The following is a 16,574-nucleotide window of genomic DNA, read 5'->3' as shown; positions in this document are numbered from 1 at the left end:
CATCGCTCAAAACAAAGAAACAAATTGAAATGTTTACACTGAGCTAAATAATTTTCAAGAAATCATCCAGCATACTCTTCAATGCCTGTTTACAAATACTAACAATCTATTCTAGATGTGCATTTCAGTGTCAAATGAAGATCTCTGCTGGCACAAACAGTCTTCCATTGGCAATAATGCTTCTAATTCCTCCCATGTCCTATGCATTATAACAAAATCTTATCCCATCATTATTTTACGATATTAGATTTCCTCAAAGTTCTCCACAGCAGAGAATAAACAGAATTCTCACAAGCAAGTTTCAAGCCAGAATCAGCCTGCATCAACAGCAGAACCATGATCCCTAAGGTAAAGGACATAACAAACTGGACTCAACCAACAGAAATTCTGCAGATGCTGGAAATTCAAGCAACACACATCAAAGTTGCTGGTGAATGCAGCAGGCCAGGCAACATCTCTAGGAAGAGGTACAGTCAACGTTTCAGGCCGAGATCCTTCGTCAGGACAAACTGGACTGCATGCTCTGGAATGGCATTTCTGTGCAGTATTGAGGAAAAGCTGTATTGCCAAAATTGATACTGGGCACCAAGATAGAACAGTGTGACGTTATGACAACCCAGGATATTCAAGAGTACACAGTTCAATTGTGGCACTGCTCTACCAGGAGTCTCTGCACGTCCTCCCCATGGATTGCGTGGGTTTTCCTTGGGTGCTCCAGTTTCCTCCCATAATCCAAAAACGTACCGGGCAGATTAATTGATCATTATAAATTGTCCTGTGATTAGGTTTGAGTTAATTGGGATTAATAGGTTTCTGGGCCAGCGTAGCTCAAAGGGCCGGAAGGACCTACTCCATCCTTGATTGCTAAATAGAGTAAAAGATGCTTGTCTGCTACCTGTCTTTTCCTTGCACTACTGAAATGATAAGGTTACTTTTGGTGTCTAGCTTCATCATGGGTGCTAGCCTCCCCAGCAAAGAGGACATCGTCAAAAGGAGATCCTCAAAAAAAGGTGGCATCCATCATTAAGGCCCCTATCATCCAGGACACGCCCTCTTCACATTGGTACCATCAAGGAGGAGGAGCCGGAAGACACAAATTCAACATTTCAGGAACAGCTTCTCCCCCTCTGCCTTCAGATGTCTGAATGGACAATGCATTCATGGACACTACTTCAGTATATTGTCCCCTTTCTTTTTACACTGCTTATTTAATATAACTTTCTTTTTTATATACACTTAGTGTAATTTATAGTCTTATATTCTGCATTGCAATGTACTGCTGCTGCAAAACAATAAATTTCACGACATATGGCAATGATATGAAAACTGATTCTGAATCCGATCAACCTTTATCCCTGAAAATAGCAACACTAATCTAAAATGGGACATTTACCTAGTTTGCATTCTGTTGATCATGCCTCATCCTGCTGTGCCTGTGCATATAAATTCATATGTCAAAATAATTAATTGCCTGTTTAGTAAATTCAGAGCTGGTGGAAGTTGCTATTTAAATGCAACTTCCTTTCAGCCAAGTACTTTGCAATAGAAATAACAATGAAATATATAACTGGGATAATTATATTCCAAGATTGCTCCTAGTTTAGAGGTTTATGTGAAACAGAGTTGCTGGTTTTATTTTAATTGTCAAGGAAATAATTATACTGTATTTTCTACACAGATGGCTTGGTAATAAAGAGGTGAAATTCTGTCATTTAAAATGAGAATTAGCACATGATTTGAAGTGTTTATGCTTTCTTCTTGCAAATTATAACGATAAATCAATGCTAAATTGCTTTATTTTGTTGTAGTTGATGAAGTATGCACATTGGTATGTGGAGATAGCAGTGGTAGAAAGCAAAGAATGGTTTTTTTCTCTCTCAATTTGTACAACGTGCACGGCCAAATAAAGCCATTTTATAGCAGCTGGCTTGTTGAAGTGACTGGATACAAGATTCCATGAAGTGCTGCAGTTCCGCCTCAGGTCACTCTACCTGATGTTATTTTAAAATGATAACATCATTACCTCACTAAAGTCATCAGATGAAACTAAAGTTGTCTGAATACTGTAGTGTTAAAAAAAAATTACCTATCACATTTGTCACTGCAAAGATTATCGCTCCAAACAAACGTTGCTCCAGGTTTTATTTCATTTCAATTTTATTGCATGTCTGAGTTAAGACCTTAATTGAACCCAAATCTTACATCTGAAGAACGAGCTTCATATTTCCAATGACAGAGCTGGTGAAAGGCCCTAAAGCAGTAACATTTGTTAGTGAACAGACCGCTTTTATTCGGGTTTCTCCAGATGCAGTGGAAAGATTGGCTTTAATTTCTAATCTGCTGGCACATTACTAATTGATCCACTAAATGTCGTTCCCAATTTCAGATTGTATTTTAATACAGCACCTCAAACCATTGATTAAACCATGAGTCAGTTTATAATAGACTTTGTCCTATTTTGCCTATTTCAAAATACATCATTGGCTGTGGACTAGATAAATAATATCTGCTTCACAGACTGCACAGATAAAATCAATGTACTATCTTGAAGGCAGAAACAATAAATCTGCCTCCATTGGCTCCTGTTCTGAAGTAACTCAACACACAAAAAAAATATGCATCAAAGATAGAATCTAGCATTTCCCTTTATAGTTCTTGATACCCCATATGATTTATAGCCCATTTTCCATCGTACAGTGAAAATTTGCTGCTCATTTAATGGCTAATTTTGCATATTTATTATAGTTATTTTTTAAAACTTGGTTCATATTCCTGCCTCAAATCTATAATAAATGCAACTAACACACATCAAAGTTGCTGGTGAATGCAGCAGGCCAGGCAGCATCTCTAGGAAGAGGGACAGTTGACGTTTCAGGCGGAGACCCTTCGTCAGGACTAACTGAAGGAAGAGCTAGTAAGAGATTTAAAAGCGGGAGGGGGAAGGGGGAGATCCAAAATGATAGGAGAAGACAGGAGGAGGAGGGATGGAGCCAAGAGCTGGACAGGTGATTGGCAAAAGGGGTATGAGAGGATCATGGGACAGGAGGCCCAGGGAGAAGGAAAGGGGGAAGGGGGGGACCCAGGGGATGGGCAAGGGGTATAGTCAGAGGGACAGAGGGAGAAAAAGGAGAGTGAGAGAAAGAATGTGTGTATATAAATAACAGATGGGGTACGTGGGGGAGGTGGGGCATTAGCGGAAGTTAAAGAAGTCAATGTTCATGCCATCAGGTTGGAGGCTACCCAGATGGAATATAAGGTGTTGTTCCTCTAACCCGAGTGTGGCTTCATCTTTACAGTAGGGGAGGCCGTGGATAGACATGGCAGAATGGGAATGGGATGTGGAATTAAAATGTGTGGCTACTGGGAGATCCTGCTTTCTCTGGCGGACAGAGCGTAGGTGTTCAGCAAAGCGGTCTCCCAGTCTGCGTCGGGTCTCACCAATATATAGAAGTCCACATCGGGAGCACCGGATGCAGTATATCACCCCAGCCAACTCACAGGTGAAGTGTCGCCTCGCCTGGAAGGACTGTCTGGGGCCCTGAATGGTGGTAAGGGAGGAAGTGTAAGGGCATGTGTAGCACTTGTTCCGCTTACAAGGATAAGTGCCAGGAGGGAGATCAGTGGGGAGGGATGGGGGGGACGAATGGACAAAGGAGTCGCGTAGGGAGCAATCCCTGCAGAAACCAGAGAGAGGTGGGGAGGGAAAGATGTGCATCTGCTTAGTGGTGGGATCCCGCTGGAGGTGGCGGAAGTTATAGAGGATAATATGTTGGACCCGGAGGCTGGTGGGGTGGTAGGTGAGGACCAGGGGAACCCTATTTCCAGTGGGGTGGAGGGAGGATGGAGTGAGAGCAGATGTGCGTGAAATGGGGGAGATGCATTTGAGAGCAGAGCTAAGTGGGTTTCACCTATCTTAAAATGGTTTAAAAGATAGACAGGTATGCTGACAATGCAGATATTTAGTTTTGACAGAAGAAAAGCAATAAACTGATGGATAGCTAAAATTTAAGAAGAGGAGAACTATACCACTTGATGGAACTAAATATTGGTCAGAATACCGTGGCAAGAAGAAAGTTATTGTCTAAAAGAAAAATGTAAAAGCTTATATTAAAAATCAGTGAATATTTAATATGAATTTCAAACGCAATAGCAATGGTGAACAAACCTCAATTGATTTTCTAAAATTGTAATGGGTTAGAAAGTGTATTAAACAGGCATTGCAACAGGAACCAACAAATGGTGAGGAGTCTGGTTGTTATCAATTCCAGCACAAAGGTGGAGGTCTCAGAGGCTACTGAAAGGTTGCTGCACACTTTCCTCTTTCCCAGAACTGAGAAGGTGCTCTGGGTAAAAGGCACGGCAGACAGCCAAATGAAATAGGTTGGGTTAAGGATATGGGTTAAATTAGCCCGCAGAGAAAAGAACCTCAGGGTTGTACATGGTGACATGTATGTACTCTGATAATAAATTTTACTTTAAACTTTGGGTTGCTGATGCAGGTAGGTGGAGGAAATGGAGAATTCCCATCATGCTGATGTAGTATTTTGCATCACAGACCCAGATACCTGAGTTCAATGCTGACTCTGTGTTATTTGCATATTTTCCCTGTGACTGCTTGGGGTTCCACCAGTTGCACCACTTTCCTCCGACATCTGAGCAGCCTATTGTAAATTAGCCCTTGGTATAGGGAGGTGGGATGGAGATCTGTCTCTACCAAAGGAGGTGTAAGGAGCTCCTTCCCTCTGCTAGCCTGCAGGTCACTTGGGTAAAGTGTAACACCTGCTTAACACCATCCCTCCCTTCAATCAGGGTCATGTAAAACCATGGGAGCAAGTGATGGATGGTCATGTGAGCAGCTGGTACATATCATAAGTCCTGGTTATGCGACCACTGGCGCCAGGCGAATGATCACTGAAGAGTATTTATAATGGCTAGGGTTACCTACCTTGTAAAGACACTGCCCAGAAGGCGGCAATGGCAAACCACTTGTTTAGAAAATTTGCCAAGAACAATCAAGGTCATAGACCGTGATCGCCCATGTCATACGACACAGCACATAATGGTGATGATGATGTAGAGAAGTAGCAAAATAATCAACGGGGAATTGATGGGCATTGAGAGAGAGGTACTTCATGAAAAATAAGGAGTGGGGTGGGAACTAATGGGATTGCTCAATAGGGAACTGGCATGGATTTAAGGCCAACAAGGCCTTTGTCAATGACAGAATAATTAATGAACAGACTTTGAGGATTAGGGAAGAGGTAAGGTGGGGTAGGCTAGAGAAGTGATTCTTGAGGGATATGAGTGTGCAATGGTGAGGCAATTCAGGTGATTCAGCAATGTCTTAGGGTTAGGGTTGGGAATTCAAGCTGATGAGAAGGTTGCAAATACTAAGAATTTAGACAGTGAGAGGATCTAAGTTCCTCTGCAGTGCTCCAAAAGGAAAATTGCAGGGAGAGCTGCATAACTTGGACAGAGGTTGCACACATGCACAAACTGTTGTGTTGAATTTGTGGAGCGTTATGAAATGATTAAAAATGATTGTTATAATGGGAAAAATTCTAACACTGTAAAATATCACAAATTTGTAAGTGAATTGTTGAACAACATGAAATATTGAACATAGATATGATATATTTGGTATCTCAGAAAGGCAGTGTTCATTAAATAGGGACCTCTAGCACCCTGGGCATGCCGTTTTCTCACTGTTACCATCAGGTAGGAGATACAAAAGCCTGAAGGCACACACTCAGCAATTCAGGAACAGCTTCTTCCCCTCTGCCATCCGATTCCTAAATGGACATTCTACCCTTGAACACTAGCTCAATTTTTAAAAAAAATATTATTTCTGTTTTTTGCACGTTTTTAATCTATTCAATATATGTATACTGTAATTTATTTATTTATTTATTTTCTCTTCTGTATTAGGTATTGCATTGAACTGCTGCAGCTAAGTTAACGAATTTCACATCACATGCCGGAGATAATTAACCTGATTCTGAAATCTGAAATATATGTAGATTACCAAGAGGCATATATTAAATGGGTGGGATAGACATATTAAGGAGAATTGAAACAGTTTCGAAGAATACAATGTTAATCTTTCAAAATGAGAAGGAATTGGAAAATAAATTTCAACTAAGGAAAATGTGAAGTTTTACATTTTTTAACAGAAATTAGATTATATGTTCAAGAACAAATATGCAATTGGGACAATGAAGTACAATATTAAAAGTGATGGTGCTTCAGGGGACCCTAACAATCTAAAAGCATAGGAGAGAATTAAAAATGCAGAAACATGATTTTAATCTCCTACTGTAGGTTTTAAAAATGTTGTAATATTACAATCACTCCATTCAAGCATGGGAATTAAATAGCAAACAAGGTGGGATGACTGATGGCAAAACCGAGATACTCAATCAAAAATAGTGAATTAAAAAAACCTTCACTAAAAACATTTTATGATACAGCACTTGCTCCTGGAGGAAGTAGTCAAAATGATATTTTTTGGTACGTTTCATGCAAAGCATATGAGCGAATAGGTTTTGGAGGGTTATACTGATAGAATTGGATGAAAATTAAACCTTTCACAAACTGCAGAGGTGTAACTTTTCTGTGTTGTATACTCCAACAGGTTATTTTATTTTATTTTGCTTTATTTAAAGATATAATGCAGAAGCCTTCGAGCCACACTACCCAGCAACTCCAGATTTAACCCTAGCCTAATCATGGTACAATTTACAATGACCAGTTAACCTACTAAACGATATGTCTTTAGACTGTGGGAGAAAACCAGTGGACCCAGAGAAAACCCATGCATTCCTCAGGGAGGTCATATAGACTCTTTACATATGATATCGGAATTGAACTCTAAACTCTGACGCCCCGAACTGTAATAGTGTAGTGCTATCCACTACTCTGTCATGGCACCTGATGTTCCATATAGTTCTGAGGCAAATCATGAGCAGGAAAGGCCACGAGATAGGAACACGCAGAATTCGAGCAAGTAAAAGTTGGCTGAGTGAATGGTGGTCAATAACTCAACAGAGGAAGATCAGGCAGAAATTATGTACAAGTCAACAACACCTTGACAGTGCATAGAATTTTCACTTTCTTATAATTATTACATCCAATAGTTTGTGAGATTGTTAGTCATGATATATACAGGATCACATTAAAAAGATAGGCTTCCATTACATGTTTCTATCTTCCCATTTTGCTTCTGCTCTTTTAATTCAATTAAGCAGCTAGCACGTCACAAAAAATGCTGGTGAACGCAGCAGGTCAGGCAGCATCTATAGGAAGAGGTACAGTCCGAAGGGTCCGGACCCGAAACGTTGATTGTACCTCTTCCCATAGATGCTGTCTGACCTGCTGCGTTCGCTAGCATTTTTTGTGTGTGTTGCTTGAAATTCCAGCATCTGCAGATTGCCTCCTGTCTGCGTTTTTAAGATAACACATCAATTCTTTTACATTAATATTATCATTTTCACCAAATAGAGTTATTCAATGATTAATAGATTCCTTGAACTTACCAAAAAGCGATCGAAGATCGCTCAACTCAGTTTCTATTACATCTTCCAAATTACCACCATCATAACAATTATCTTGAAATAAGTATACTAATAAAAAACTGGTGGAAAATAAAAAGCTGACATTTCAGCAAAGAATAAAAATATCTGCATCAATACTCACTTATTGTGGAGCCAGACAATTTTAGGTTTGGGATTTCCCTCAGCTCTGCAAGTGAAGTAGGCAGTATTTCCTAAGATAACATCTACATCTTGAGGCTCTGAAGTAATGCGAGGTCTTTCTGGAAACAATAAAAAAATTGCATTGCAAACATATTGAAAAAGTGTAAATATTCAAATTAAAATTGTTTAATTTCAGCACATTTTATCTTTTGGCATGGAATTAAAAAAATATAATGGATAATGGTGCCTCAGTCTTGATTTATGAACATATCCCTCAACTTTAATAAGCATCCTAATCTTTATTCAGCTATTGGTTTTAAAATTAGTTTGATCCAAAACCAAGTTGAGTCATTATTTATAGTATAAAAGGTGATTAGAAAATCTGACACAACAGTTTAATGTCTGTGCAGGGGTGCATCAAAGCATTGCTCAAGTCAGTAGAAGTCAGTTGGACTTAGAGTCCAGATCTATGAACTTCCTTCACAAAAAAACTTTCACTAAGTTTGACTGCAGTGAGAAACATACAAAATTCGGAAAGGTTGATGTCACTCATTCTGAATGCTATGAATTTCATCTTCTCGAGATTCTCCCTTGAAATTCCACAGTCTCTACTACATTGTAAGAATAAAACAAACTATAGATGCTGGAAGTCTGAAAGAAACACTCAGCATCTGTACAGAGAAACAGTTGAAACTTCAGGTATGGAACCCATTTCACTGTGTTGCCCTTGAAAAGTATTTCAGTTATTTTCTCTTCCTGGCAGAAAGTGACAATATATGCAATAAATAAAACCTTAACAATGTTGATGAGCTGAGGGATCTAGGGGTCCAACTTCATAACCTCATGAAACCTACATAGGTTGACAGAGTGGTTAAGAAGGCAATTATCATGTTTGAAAACAAGAGAAAATCTGCAAATGCTGGAAATCCGAACAACACACACCAAATGCTGGAGGAACTCTGTAGGCCAGGCAGCATCTATGGAAAAAAGTACAGTCGACGTTTCGGATTGAAACCCTTTGGCAGGACTCCTGCTGTGGGGTCCTGCAGAAGGGTTTCCGCCTGAAAGGCCAACTGTACTTTTTTCCATAGATGCTGCCTGGCTGCTGAGTCCAGCATTTTGTGTGAATTGTCATGTTTGCCTTTACTAGTCGAGGCATTGAGTTCAAAAGTCAAGAAGTTATGTTGCAGCTTTATAAAGCTCTAGTTAGGCCACATCTGGAGTATTGCTTACATTTCTGGGCACTCCATTATTGGAAAAATGCCAAAGCTAAGGAGAGGGTACAGAATGATGCTGCCTGGATTAGAGGGTATGTGTGAAAATGAGAGGTTGGACAAACTTGGGTTGTTTTCTTTAAAATGGCAGATGCTGAAGGGAGATCTGATAGAAGTTCATAAGATTATGAGAGGCATAGATAAGCAAAAAGCATCTTTTTTTTCCCCCAGGGCTGAAATGTCTGATAGCAGAGGGCATGCATTTAAGGTGGGTGGGGATAAATTTAAAGGAAATGTGAGGGACAGTTTTTTTTTTATGTAGAGTGTGATGGGTGCCTGGTATACGCTGCCTGGGGTGGTGGTTGAGGCAGGTACATTAGGTACTTTTAAGAAATGTTCAGATAAGTACATGAATGTGAGGAATGTGAAGGGACATGGACATCGCCTAGGCAGAAGAGTTCAATTTAGTTAGCCATATGATAACTAATATAACTAGTTCAGCACAACATTGTGGGCCAATGGGCCTGTTCCTCTGCTGTTCTGTTCTATGTTCTATTTTCCATTAATACACTGTCCTGTCACTGTTATTGGCTTAATGTAGTTTACATTGATCTCCTTTTATGTGTCTTGCACTGGGAAAAAAACTGTGCATTCTCCAGGCAAGAAATGGAAGGGAAATGTGCAAATAGCTGTGATTTCTCCTCTCTATCACAAAATTTTAATAGGTCACTACCACTCTAAATTCTCTTTCTGGAAATTGTGAATTCAAATTATTTTAGGATCACATTTTTATTTTAGAATCTGTCTGTCTGCTAACAGTTGTCTTTGCTTATCCAAACATTGCTCCAAATCCACCTTATCAATGTAAATACACTAAATATTTTTGGTTTCTTGCTCTTGAATAACCTACGACCCATACAAAATACTGGTCTATCTGAAATAAAATTTTCTTTGAAGTTTTGTAAAATTAATAAGTAGGATGCATTCTACAATGTATGAACTCACTTTCAAGTCCACTACTACTTATATTTTCAGTATTAATTTTTTTTTGCACATTTTCACTTTCTTTGGACATTAGTTGTTTGTAGTTTTTCACTGACTCTATTGTATGTGAATACCTACAAGCAAATGAATCTCAAGGTAGAACATGATGACACATATGTACTTTGATAATAAATTTACTTTGAACTTTGAACTATTAGTTTCTTAATGGGTTTACCAAAGTCCATATTATGATGTAATATAACCCATATGGCAGAGAAGGAAGATTAGGTAGACCTCACATCGACTTTAACATCTGAATCATGAAGACTTGGATAGTTCTGTTCATATGTCTCTGCATCTGAAATAGGCTCAGATTCTGAAAGTTAACTGTGTTTTTCTTTCCTTATATGGTATCTGACCTGCTGAGTGTTTCCTGCAGTTTCTATTTTTATTTCAGATTTCCAGTATCGGCATTTTTTAAAATTTTCATTTACTGCTCATTTTTACAGCTGGAATTCCAAGGTGCACAGCATGCCCAGGGCTAAATACAACCACAGCCATATTTTTTTTCTCCTCCAATTACATTTAGGCATGCCAAATTCCTGCCTGAATTTTGGGGCAAGCCTGCCAGTCTTCTTTAATAGGAAAGGGCTATTTTTGGACTTGATCTGTACTTTCAAAAAACTTTCAGAATTCAGAAAGATTTCAAGTTTAGGTATTGCACCTGGTAACACATCCCAAAAAAACATGCTCTCTGCTCCCCCTCCCCCATCCCCCATTCCCCACGTGTAGAACTCATTTGCTATTGGCTTTTCTACATAAAGTTGCATTGCACTGTGAACTGTCATGATGCTCTTGGATTTTTTCAGTGCCATATGTCAGTAGTTTACAAGCCAAGATGACAGCTGGTCAATAAAAATAAATAAATTACTCCCAAAGACAGAAGAGATTCTGCAGATGCTAGAAATCTTGAGCAATGCTGAAGGCCTTTGCCCAAACCTTTGTCTGTTTATTTCCCTCCATGGATGCCGCCTGACCTGCTGAGTTCCTCGAGCAGTTTGTGTGTGTTACTCCTAAGGCTCGCGTTCCTCCCAGCAATTGTAAAGAGAATAGGAAATGACTAAAACCATAAGAATACCTTTAAAAATGCTCTGGTGCCTGAATGGGAGATGAATACCTTGTAGTGAGCACCTTGTTCCATCTTGTAAATTGTGTTACTATTCATGCTTTGCAACCTTCCAGCCAGGGATGTGATCATGATAGCTATCCTTGGGAATACTAGCGAGCCCAGTGATGACACTATTGATGCCATGAATACCCTGCTTGAAGAGCAAGTACAGCTGTACAGGCAGCATCTGGAGACAGAATTATTTGTAGACATTCACTAATGAAGCAAGTTATGTTCTTAGTCCCCTACACCAACATTGTGCCTTGCATTAGCTCCCCATTACATTCTAATTCCAAACCTTCACAATGTTGTGATCCATTTGTTTTTGTATGTTTGCATGAACATCACTTGCCTTTATGCCTACACAGGACTAGTATGTTCACAGAAAGTTTTCTATGTAGCATCCCCTGCAAAGTATGATGAGCTTCTTGCATTGGTTACCAACTTCTCAAATCCGAGATATATGCAGGGCAAGCTGGCATTTATTCAAAAGTAATTGGCTGTATTTTGAAGGTTGTTTTGGGATACCCAGCTCTAGCCAGGACCAGCAGTCTCCATACAATTACATCAGTTTCTCCACTCCAACTGGGACAGGATTCTGTGTACTCCCGACAACGTGATAATAAAACTCACAGAATCTGAAAAATCTTTACACCTTTGGGAAAGATTTAATTGGATATCACTTTATTCCTCTGAGATGCTTCCCTCAAGATATGCAATTCAGTTAACATTGACCTCATTAAATGTTCACGGACCTCTAGCTATCCAGTCAAAGCTCACACATTGAAGCATTTTGTAAGTTCTGATTTTCTGATCCTGCATAAGCTGAATTCTCTGCGCACATTTTGTGGGAATATCTGACTCTGACTGGCAGATAGACCTTGACCAACAATAATAACTTCCCCAATTTCAATTGACATAAATCCCACACTACAACCAAGGTTAGTAAGTATCTAGGACTAAAAATTTACGGTGTCTGTGTGAAATCACAAAAACTCACAAAACTAGTCATTTAGTAAAGGCTGTTCTACTTGAGCTTTTGGTCTTAGATTGTTATTCAGTACTACTGCAGCTGTGCTAAAAATATCTGCTATTGTCTTTGTGCCATGTTCACAGTGAACATGAACATAGTTGCTGTCTAAAGGTAAAACAAATGTTAAGGTTTTATTTGGCAAACACAATTCAACTAATTTGTTCACCAAAACCTGAAGAGTTACTGCCTTCCAAGGTAATGTTGTGTGGAATTTTAAATTGAATACTAAATGACCATGATGGCATTCTACTGGTATGAAAAGAGAAAAATAAGTTACACAACAGTGCGACAGATAGGGATTTTGTTCTAGTTACAAAGGGCTTCTGAGAAACATTTGTGGGGGAAGAGAAAGGTGACTAAATTTTGTAAGATATTATTTAAGTATAGATTTTTAAAAATTGATTCTATTTTCCACAAGGGATATTCTCAGATTGGGAAGAAAATGTTTTGGATATTTATTTTAATACCAAAGAATTGACAGGGCTTTCTTAAGCATCATGAGATCTCTACTAGTAGAGTCACTACTTTCATGACTAGAAATAAACCTTCTGTGGTTTGAAAGAACTGAAAAATGCAATTAATTTATACGGGGCATATATAACTGACTTGGTATTTCTTTATCTTTAGAATGAAATAATGCCTCAAATAAAGAATCACATTGGAGAGAACCTTAAAAGAAATGTTATTTAAATGACCACAGAATATTAATGATAGTTAGTTACATTGTCTTTCTGATCTCTCTTTTGCTAACTGCTCATACCCGAGCAAAGAAAGCATTTTGTGCAAGATTCTCCATATAATAATGTTGAGGAATTTCTACCCAGTGGCATCCTTGTGGACAAATGATTGCTGACAGCTCAATCAGATTAAATTGTTATATGCAAGACAACAATGTCACAGTGAAAGACAATTTTGATTAATTGCATACAATATGCAGATTGAAGCAGCTATGCCCAAAACGTAGTGCAACACTACTATTTTCCCCAAGTTGCTGGGGTATGGAAGGTGGAAGAGTGATAGATATATTGACCTTATTAACTGTTCAAGTGCCATTGATTATGCACACTGTAACAACAGTAGGGTTTCTGAGCATATTGAATCAATGACAATGAGAGTAATACATTTGGAAGATATGCATTTGCGGAAGGATTCAAAAGAGATAAGAACCAAAGAACCAGAAATTGGTTATTTGGCTCCTTGAACCTGCTTCACCAATCATTAAAATCATGAATTAACTCATCTTTTTTTCCTGCACTAACTACATAAACTTTAATTCCCATAATATCAAACAAAATATTGATTTTTGTCTAGAATTTTCTCAACAACTGTGCCTCAGCTGACTTATGACTTCAAAAGATTTGCTGCATTCTGGGTATAGGAGCAGTCTGCTTAATTCACTTTTAAGGTCAGCTCCCCATCACAGGAATCAATCTGGTGAACCTTTACTGTACTTTACTGTAAATGTATTCTTTGTTGCGTGGAGAGACAAGACCTATACACATTATTCCAGGTACAGCCCCGTTAGGGCCTTTTATAATTAAGTTGTGGCATTTTTACTCCTGTAATCAGATACTCTTGGAATAAAAACCAGAATAGATTTAGACATCCTAATTCCTTATGGTATTTGCATTTCAATTTTCAGTGGTTCATGGATAAGGAACCAGTTCTGCCAGTATTCAGCCAGTTTTGCTTGGTATCAATAGTTTCCAATCACTTTGCTAACCGAGTTTTTTCTTCTAAAGTAGAAATACTTCAGATTTTTCAATTTATTTTCCACCTGCTATGTCTTTGCCCATTCACTTAGCCTGTTTACACTCTATGAACTTGCTCTGGATTTTTCTAATAATTAACACTGTCCCCCAGCTTTCTACCATTAGCTTGATTGGATACTTTGCATTTGATCTGTTCAACAAAATCATTTGTATACATGATTTTGTATACAAGCCCATACTGTAAAAGGGCTGGATGGTCTGGAGTCTGTAAAATGTGTGCAGGATAGTTTTTTTGCAGCAATACGTAGAGGTACCAAGTAGAGAAGAGGCAGTTTTGGATCTCCTGCTAGGGAATGAGATCGGTCAGGTGACTGAGGTTTGTGTTGGGGAGCACTTCAGGTCCAGTGATCACAGTGCTATTAGTTTCAATATAATTATGTAGAAGGATAGGTCTAGACCCAGGGTTGAGATTTTTGATTGGAGAAAGCCTAACTTTGAGGAGATGTGAAAGGATTTAGAAGGAGTGGATTGGGACAACCTGTTTTATGGGAAGAATGTAATAGAGAAATGAAGGTCATTTAAGGGTGAAATTTTAAGGGTACAGAATCATTATGTTCCTGTTAGGTTGAAAAAAAGGTTAGAAGTTTGAGAGAGACATGGTTTTCAAGGGATATTGGAAACTTGGTTCGAAAAAAGAGAGATATCTAAAATAAATATAGGCAGCATGGAGTAAATGAGGTGCTCGAGGAATATAAAGAATGTAAAAAGAATCTTAAGAAAGTAATTAGAAAAGTTAAATGAAGATATGAGGTTGCTTTGGCAAGCAAGGTGAAAATAAATCCCAAGGGTTTCTACAGTTATATTAATAACAAAAGCATAGTGAGAGATAAAATTGGTCCCTTAGAGAATCAGAGTGGACAGTTATGTGTGGAGCCAAAAGAGATGGGGGAGATTCTGAACAATTTCTTTTCTTCATTATTCACTAAGGAGAAGGATATTGAATTGTGTAAGATAAGGAAAACAGGTAGGGAAGTTATGGAAACTACTATGATTGAAGAAGAGGAAGTACTGGTGCTTTTAAGGAATATAAAAGTGGATAAGTCTCCGGGTGCTGACAGGATATTCCCTAGGAACTTGAGGGAAGTTAGTTTGGAAATAGCAGGGGCTCTGACAGAAATATTTCAAATGTCATAAGAAATGGGGACAGTGCCAGAGGATTGGCGTATTGCTCATGTTGTTCCATTGTTTAAAAAGGGTTCTAAGAGTAAACCTAGCAATTATTGGCCTGTGAGTTTGACATCAGTGGTGGGTAAATTGATGGAAAGTATTCTTAGAGATAGTATATATAATTAACTGGATAGACAGGGTCTTATTAGGAACAGTCAACATGGATTTGTATATGGAAGGTCATGTTTGACAAATCTTATTGAATTTTTTGAAGAGGTTATTAGGAAAGTTGACGAGGGTAAGGCAGTGGATGTTGTCTATATGGACTTCAGTAAGGCCTTTGACAAGGTTCCACATGGAAGGTTAGTTAGGAAGGTTCAATCGTTAGGTATTAATATTGAAGTAGTAAAATGGATACAACAGTGGCTGGATGGGAGACACCAAAGAGTAGTGGTGGATAACTGTTTGTCAGATTGGAGGCCGGTGACTAGTGGTGTGCCTCAGGGATCTGTACTAGGTCCAATGTTATTTGTCATATACAAATGTTTGTACATTAATGATCTGAATGATGGGGGTGGTAAGTTGGATTAGTAAGTATGCAGATGATACTAAGATAGGTGGTGTTGTGGATAATGAAGTAGGTTTTCAAAGCTTGCAGAGAGATTTAGGCCAGTTAGAAGAGTGGACTGAAAGATAGCAGATGGAGTTTAATGCTGATAAATGTGAGGTGCTTCATTTTGGTAGGGCTAATCAAAACAGGACATACATGGTAAATGGTAGGGTATTGAAGAATGCAGTAGAACAGAGGGATCTAGGAATAATGTGCATAGTTCCCTGAAGGCGGAATCTCCTGTGGATAGGGTGATGAAGAAAGCTTTTGGTATGCTGGCCTTTATAAATCAGAGCATTGAGTATAGGAGATGGGATGTAATGTTGAAAGTGTACAAGGTATTGGTAAGGCCAAATTTGGAGTATTGTGTACAGTTTTGGTCACCGAATTATAGTAAAGATGTCAACAAAATAGAGAGAGTACAGAGAAGATTTACTAGAATGTTACCTGGGCTTCATCACCTAAGTTACAGAGAAAGGTTGAACAAGTTGGGTCTTTATTCTTTGGAACGTAGAAGGTTGAGGGGGGACTTGATAGAGGTATTTAAAATTATGAGGAGGATAGATAGAGTTGATGTGGATAGGCTTTTTCCATGGGGGGGGGGAGATTCAAACAAGAGAACATGAGTTGAGAGTTAAAGGGCCAAAATTTAGGGGTAACATGAGGGGGAATTTCTTTACTCAGAGACTAGCAGCTGTGTGGAACGAGCTTCCAGCAGAAGCGATTGAGACCGGTTCGATGTTGTTGTTTAAAGTTAAATTGGACAGCTATATGGACAGGAAAGGAATGGAGGGTTATGGGCTGAGTGCAGGTTGGTGGGACTAGGTGAGAGTAAGAGTTCGGCATGGACTAGAAGGGCCGAGATGGCCTGTTTCTGTGCTACAATTGATATATTTGAGGAAGGACCTTCTTGCTATTGAGGGAGTGCAGCGTAGGTTCACAAGGTTAGTTCCCGGTATGGCGGGACTTTCATCTGTCGAAAGATTGGAGCA

At 38.9% G+C, this 16,574-nt stretch overlaps 1 protein-coding gene across 4 annotated transcripts in view; it reads right to left on the bottom strand.

The window, feature by feature from the left end:
- Positions 1–16,574, bottom strand: part of LOC140196191 (peroxidasin homolog) — a 569,369-nt gene that overhangs the window by 203,891 nt on the left and 348,904 nt on the right. For all 4 annotated transcript variants that reach the window (XM_072254973.1, XM_072254982.1, XM_072254999.1 and 1 more), the window contains one exon: positions 7,696–7,813. In XM_072254973.1, coding sequence (XP_072111074.1) covers positions 7,696–7,813 — 118 coding nt within the window. The remainder of the gene's footprint in view (positions 1–7,695; positions 7,814–16,574) is intronic.

This window comes from Mobula birostris, chromosome 1, assembly GCF_030028105.1.
Source record: "Mobula birostris isolate sMobBir1 chromosome 1, sMobBir1.hap1, whole genome shotgun sequence".
Taxonomy (NCBI): domain Eukaryota; kingdom Metazoa; phylum Chordata; class Chondrichthyes; order Myliobatiformes; family Myliobatidae; genus Mobula; species Mobula birostris.
This window is presented reverse-complemented; position numbering and strand designations above follow the sequence as displayed.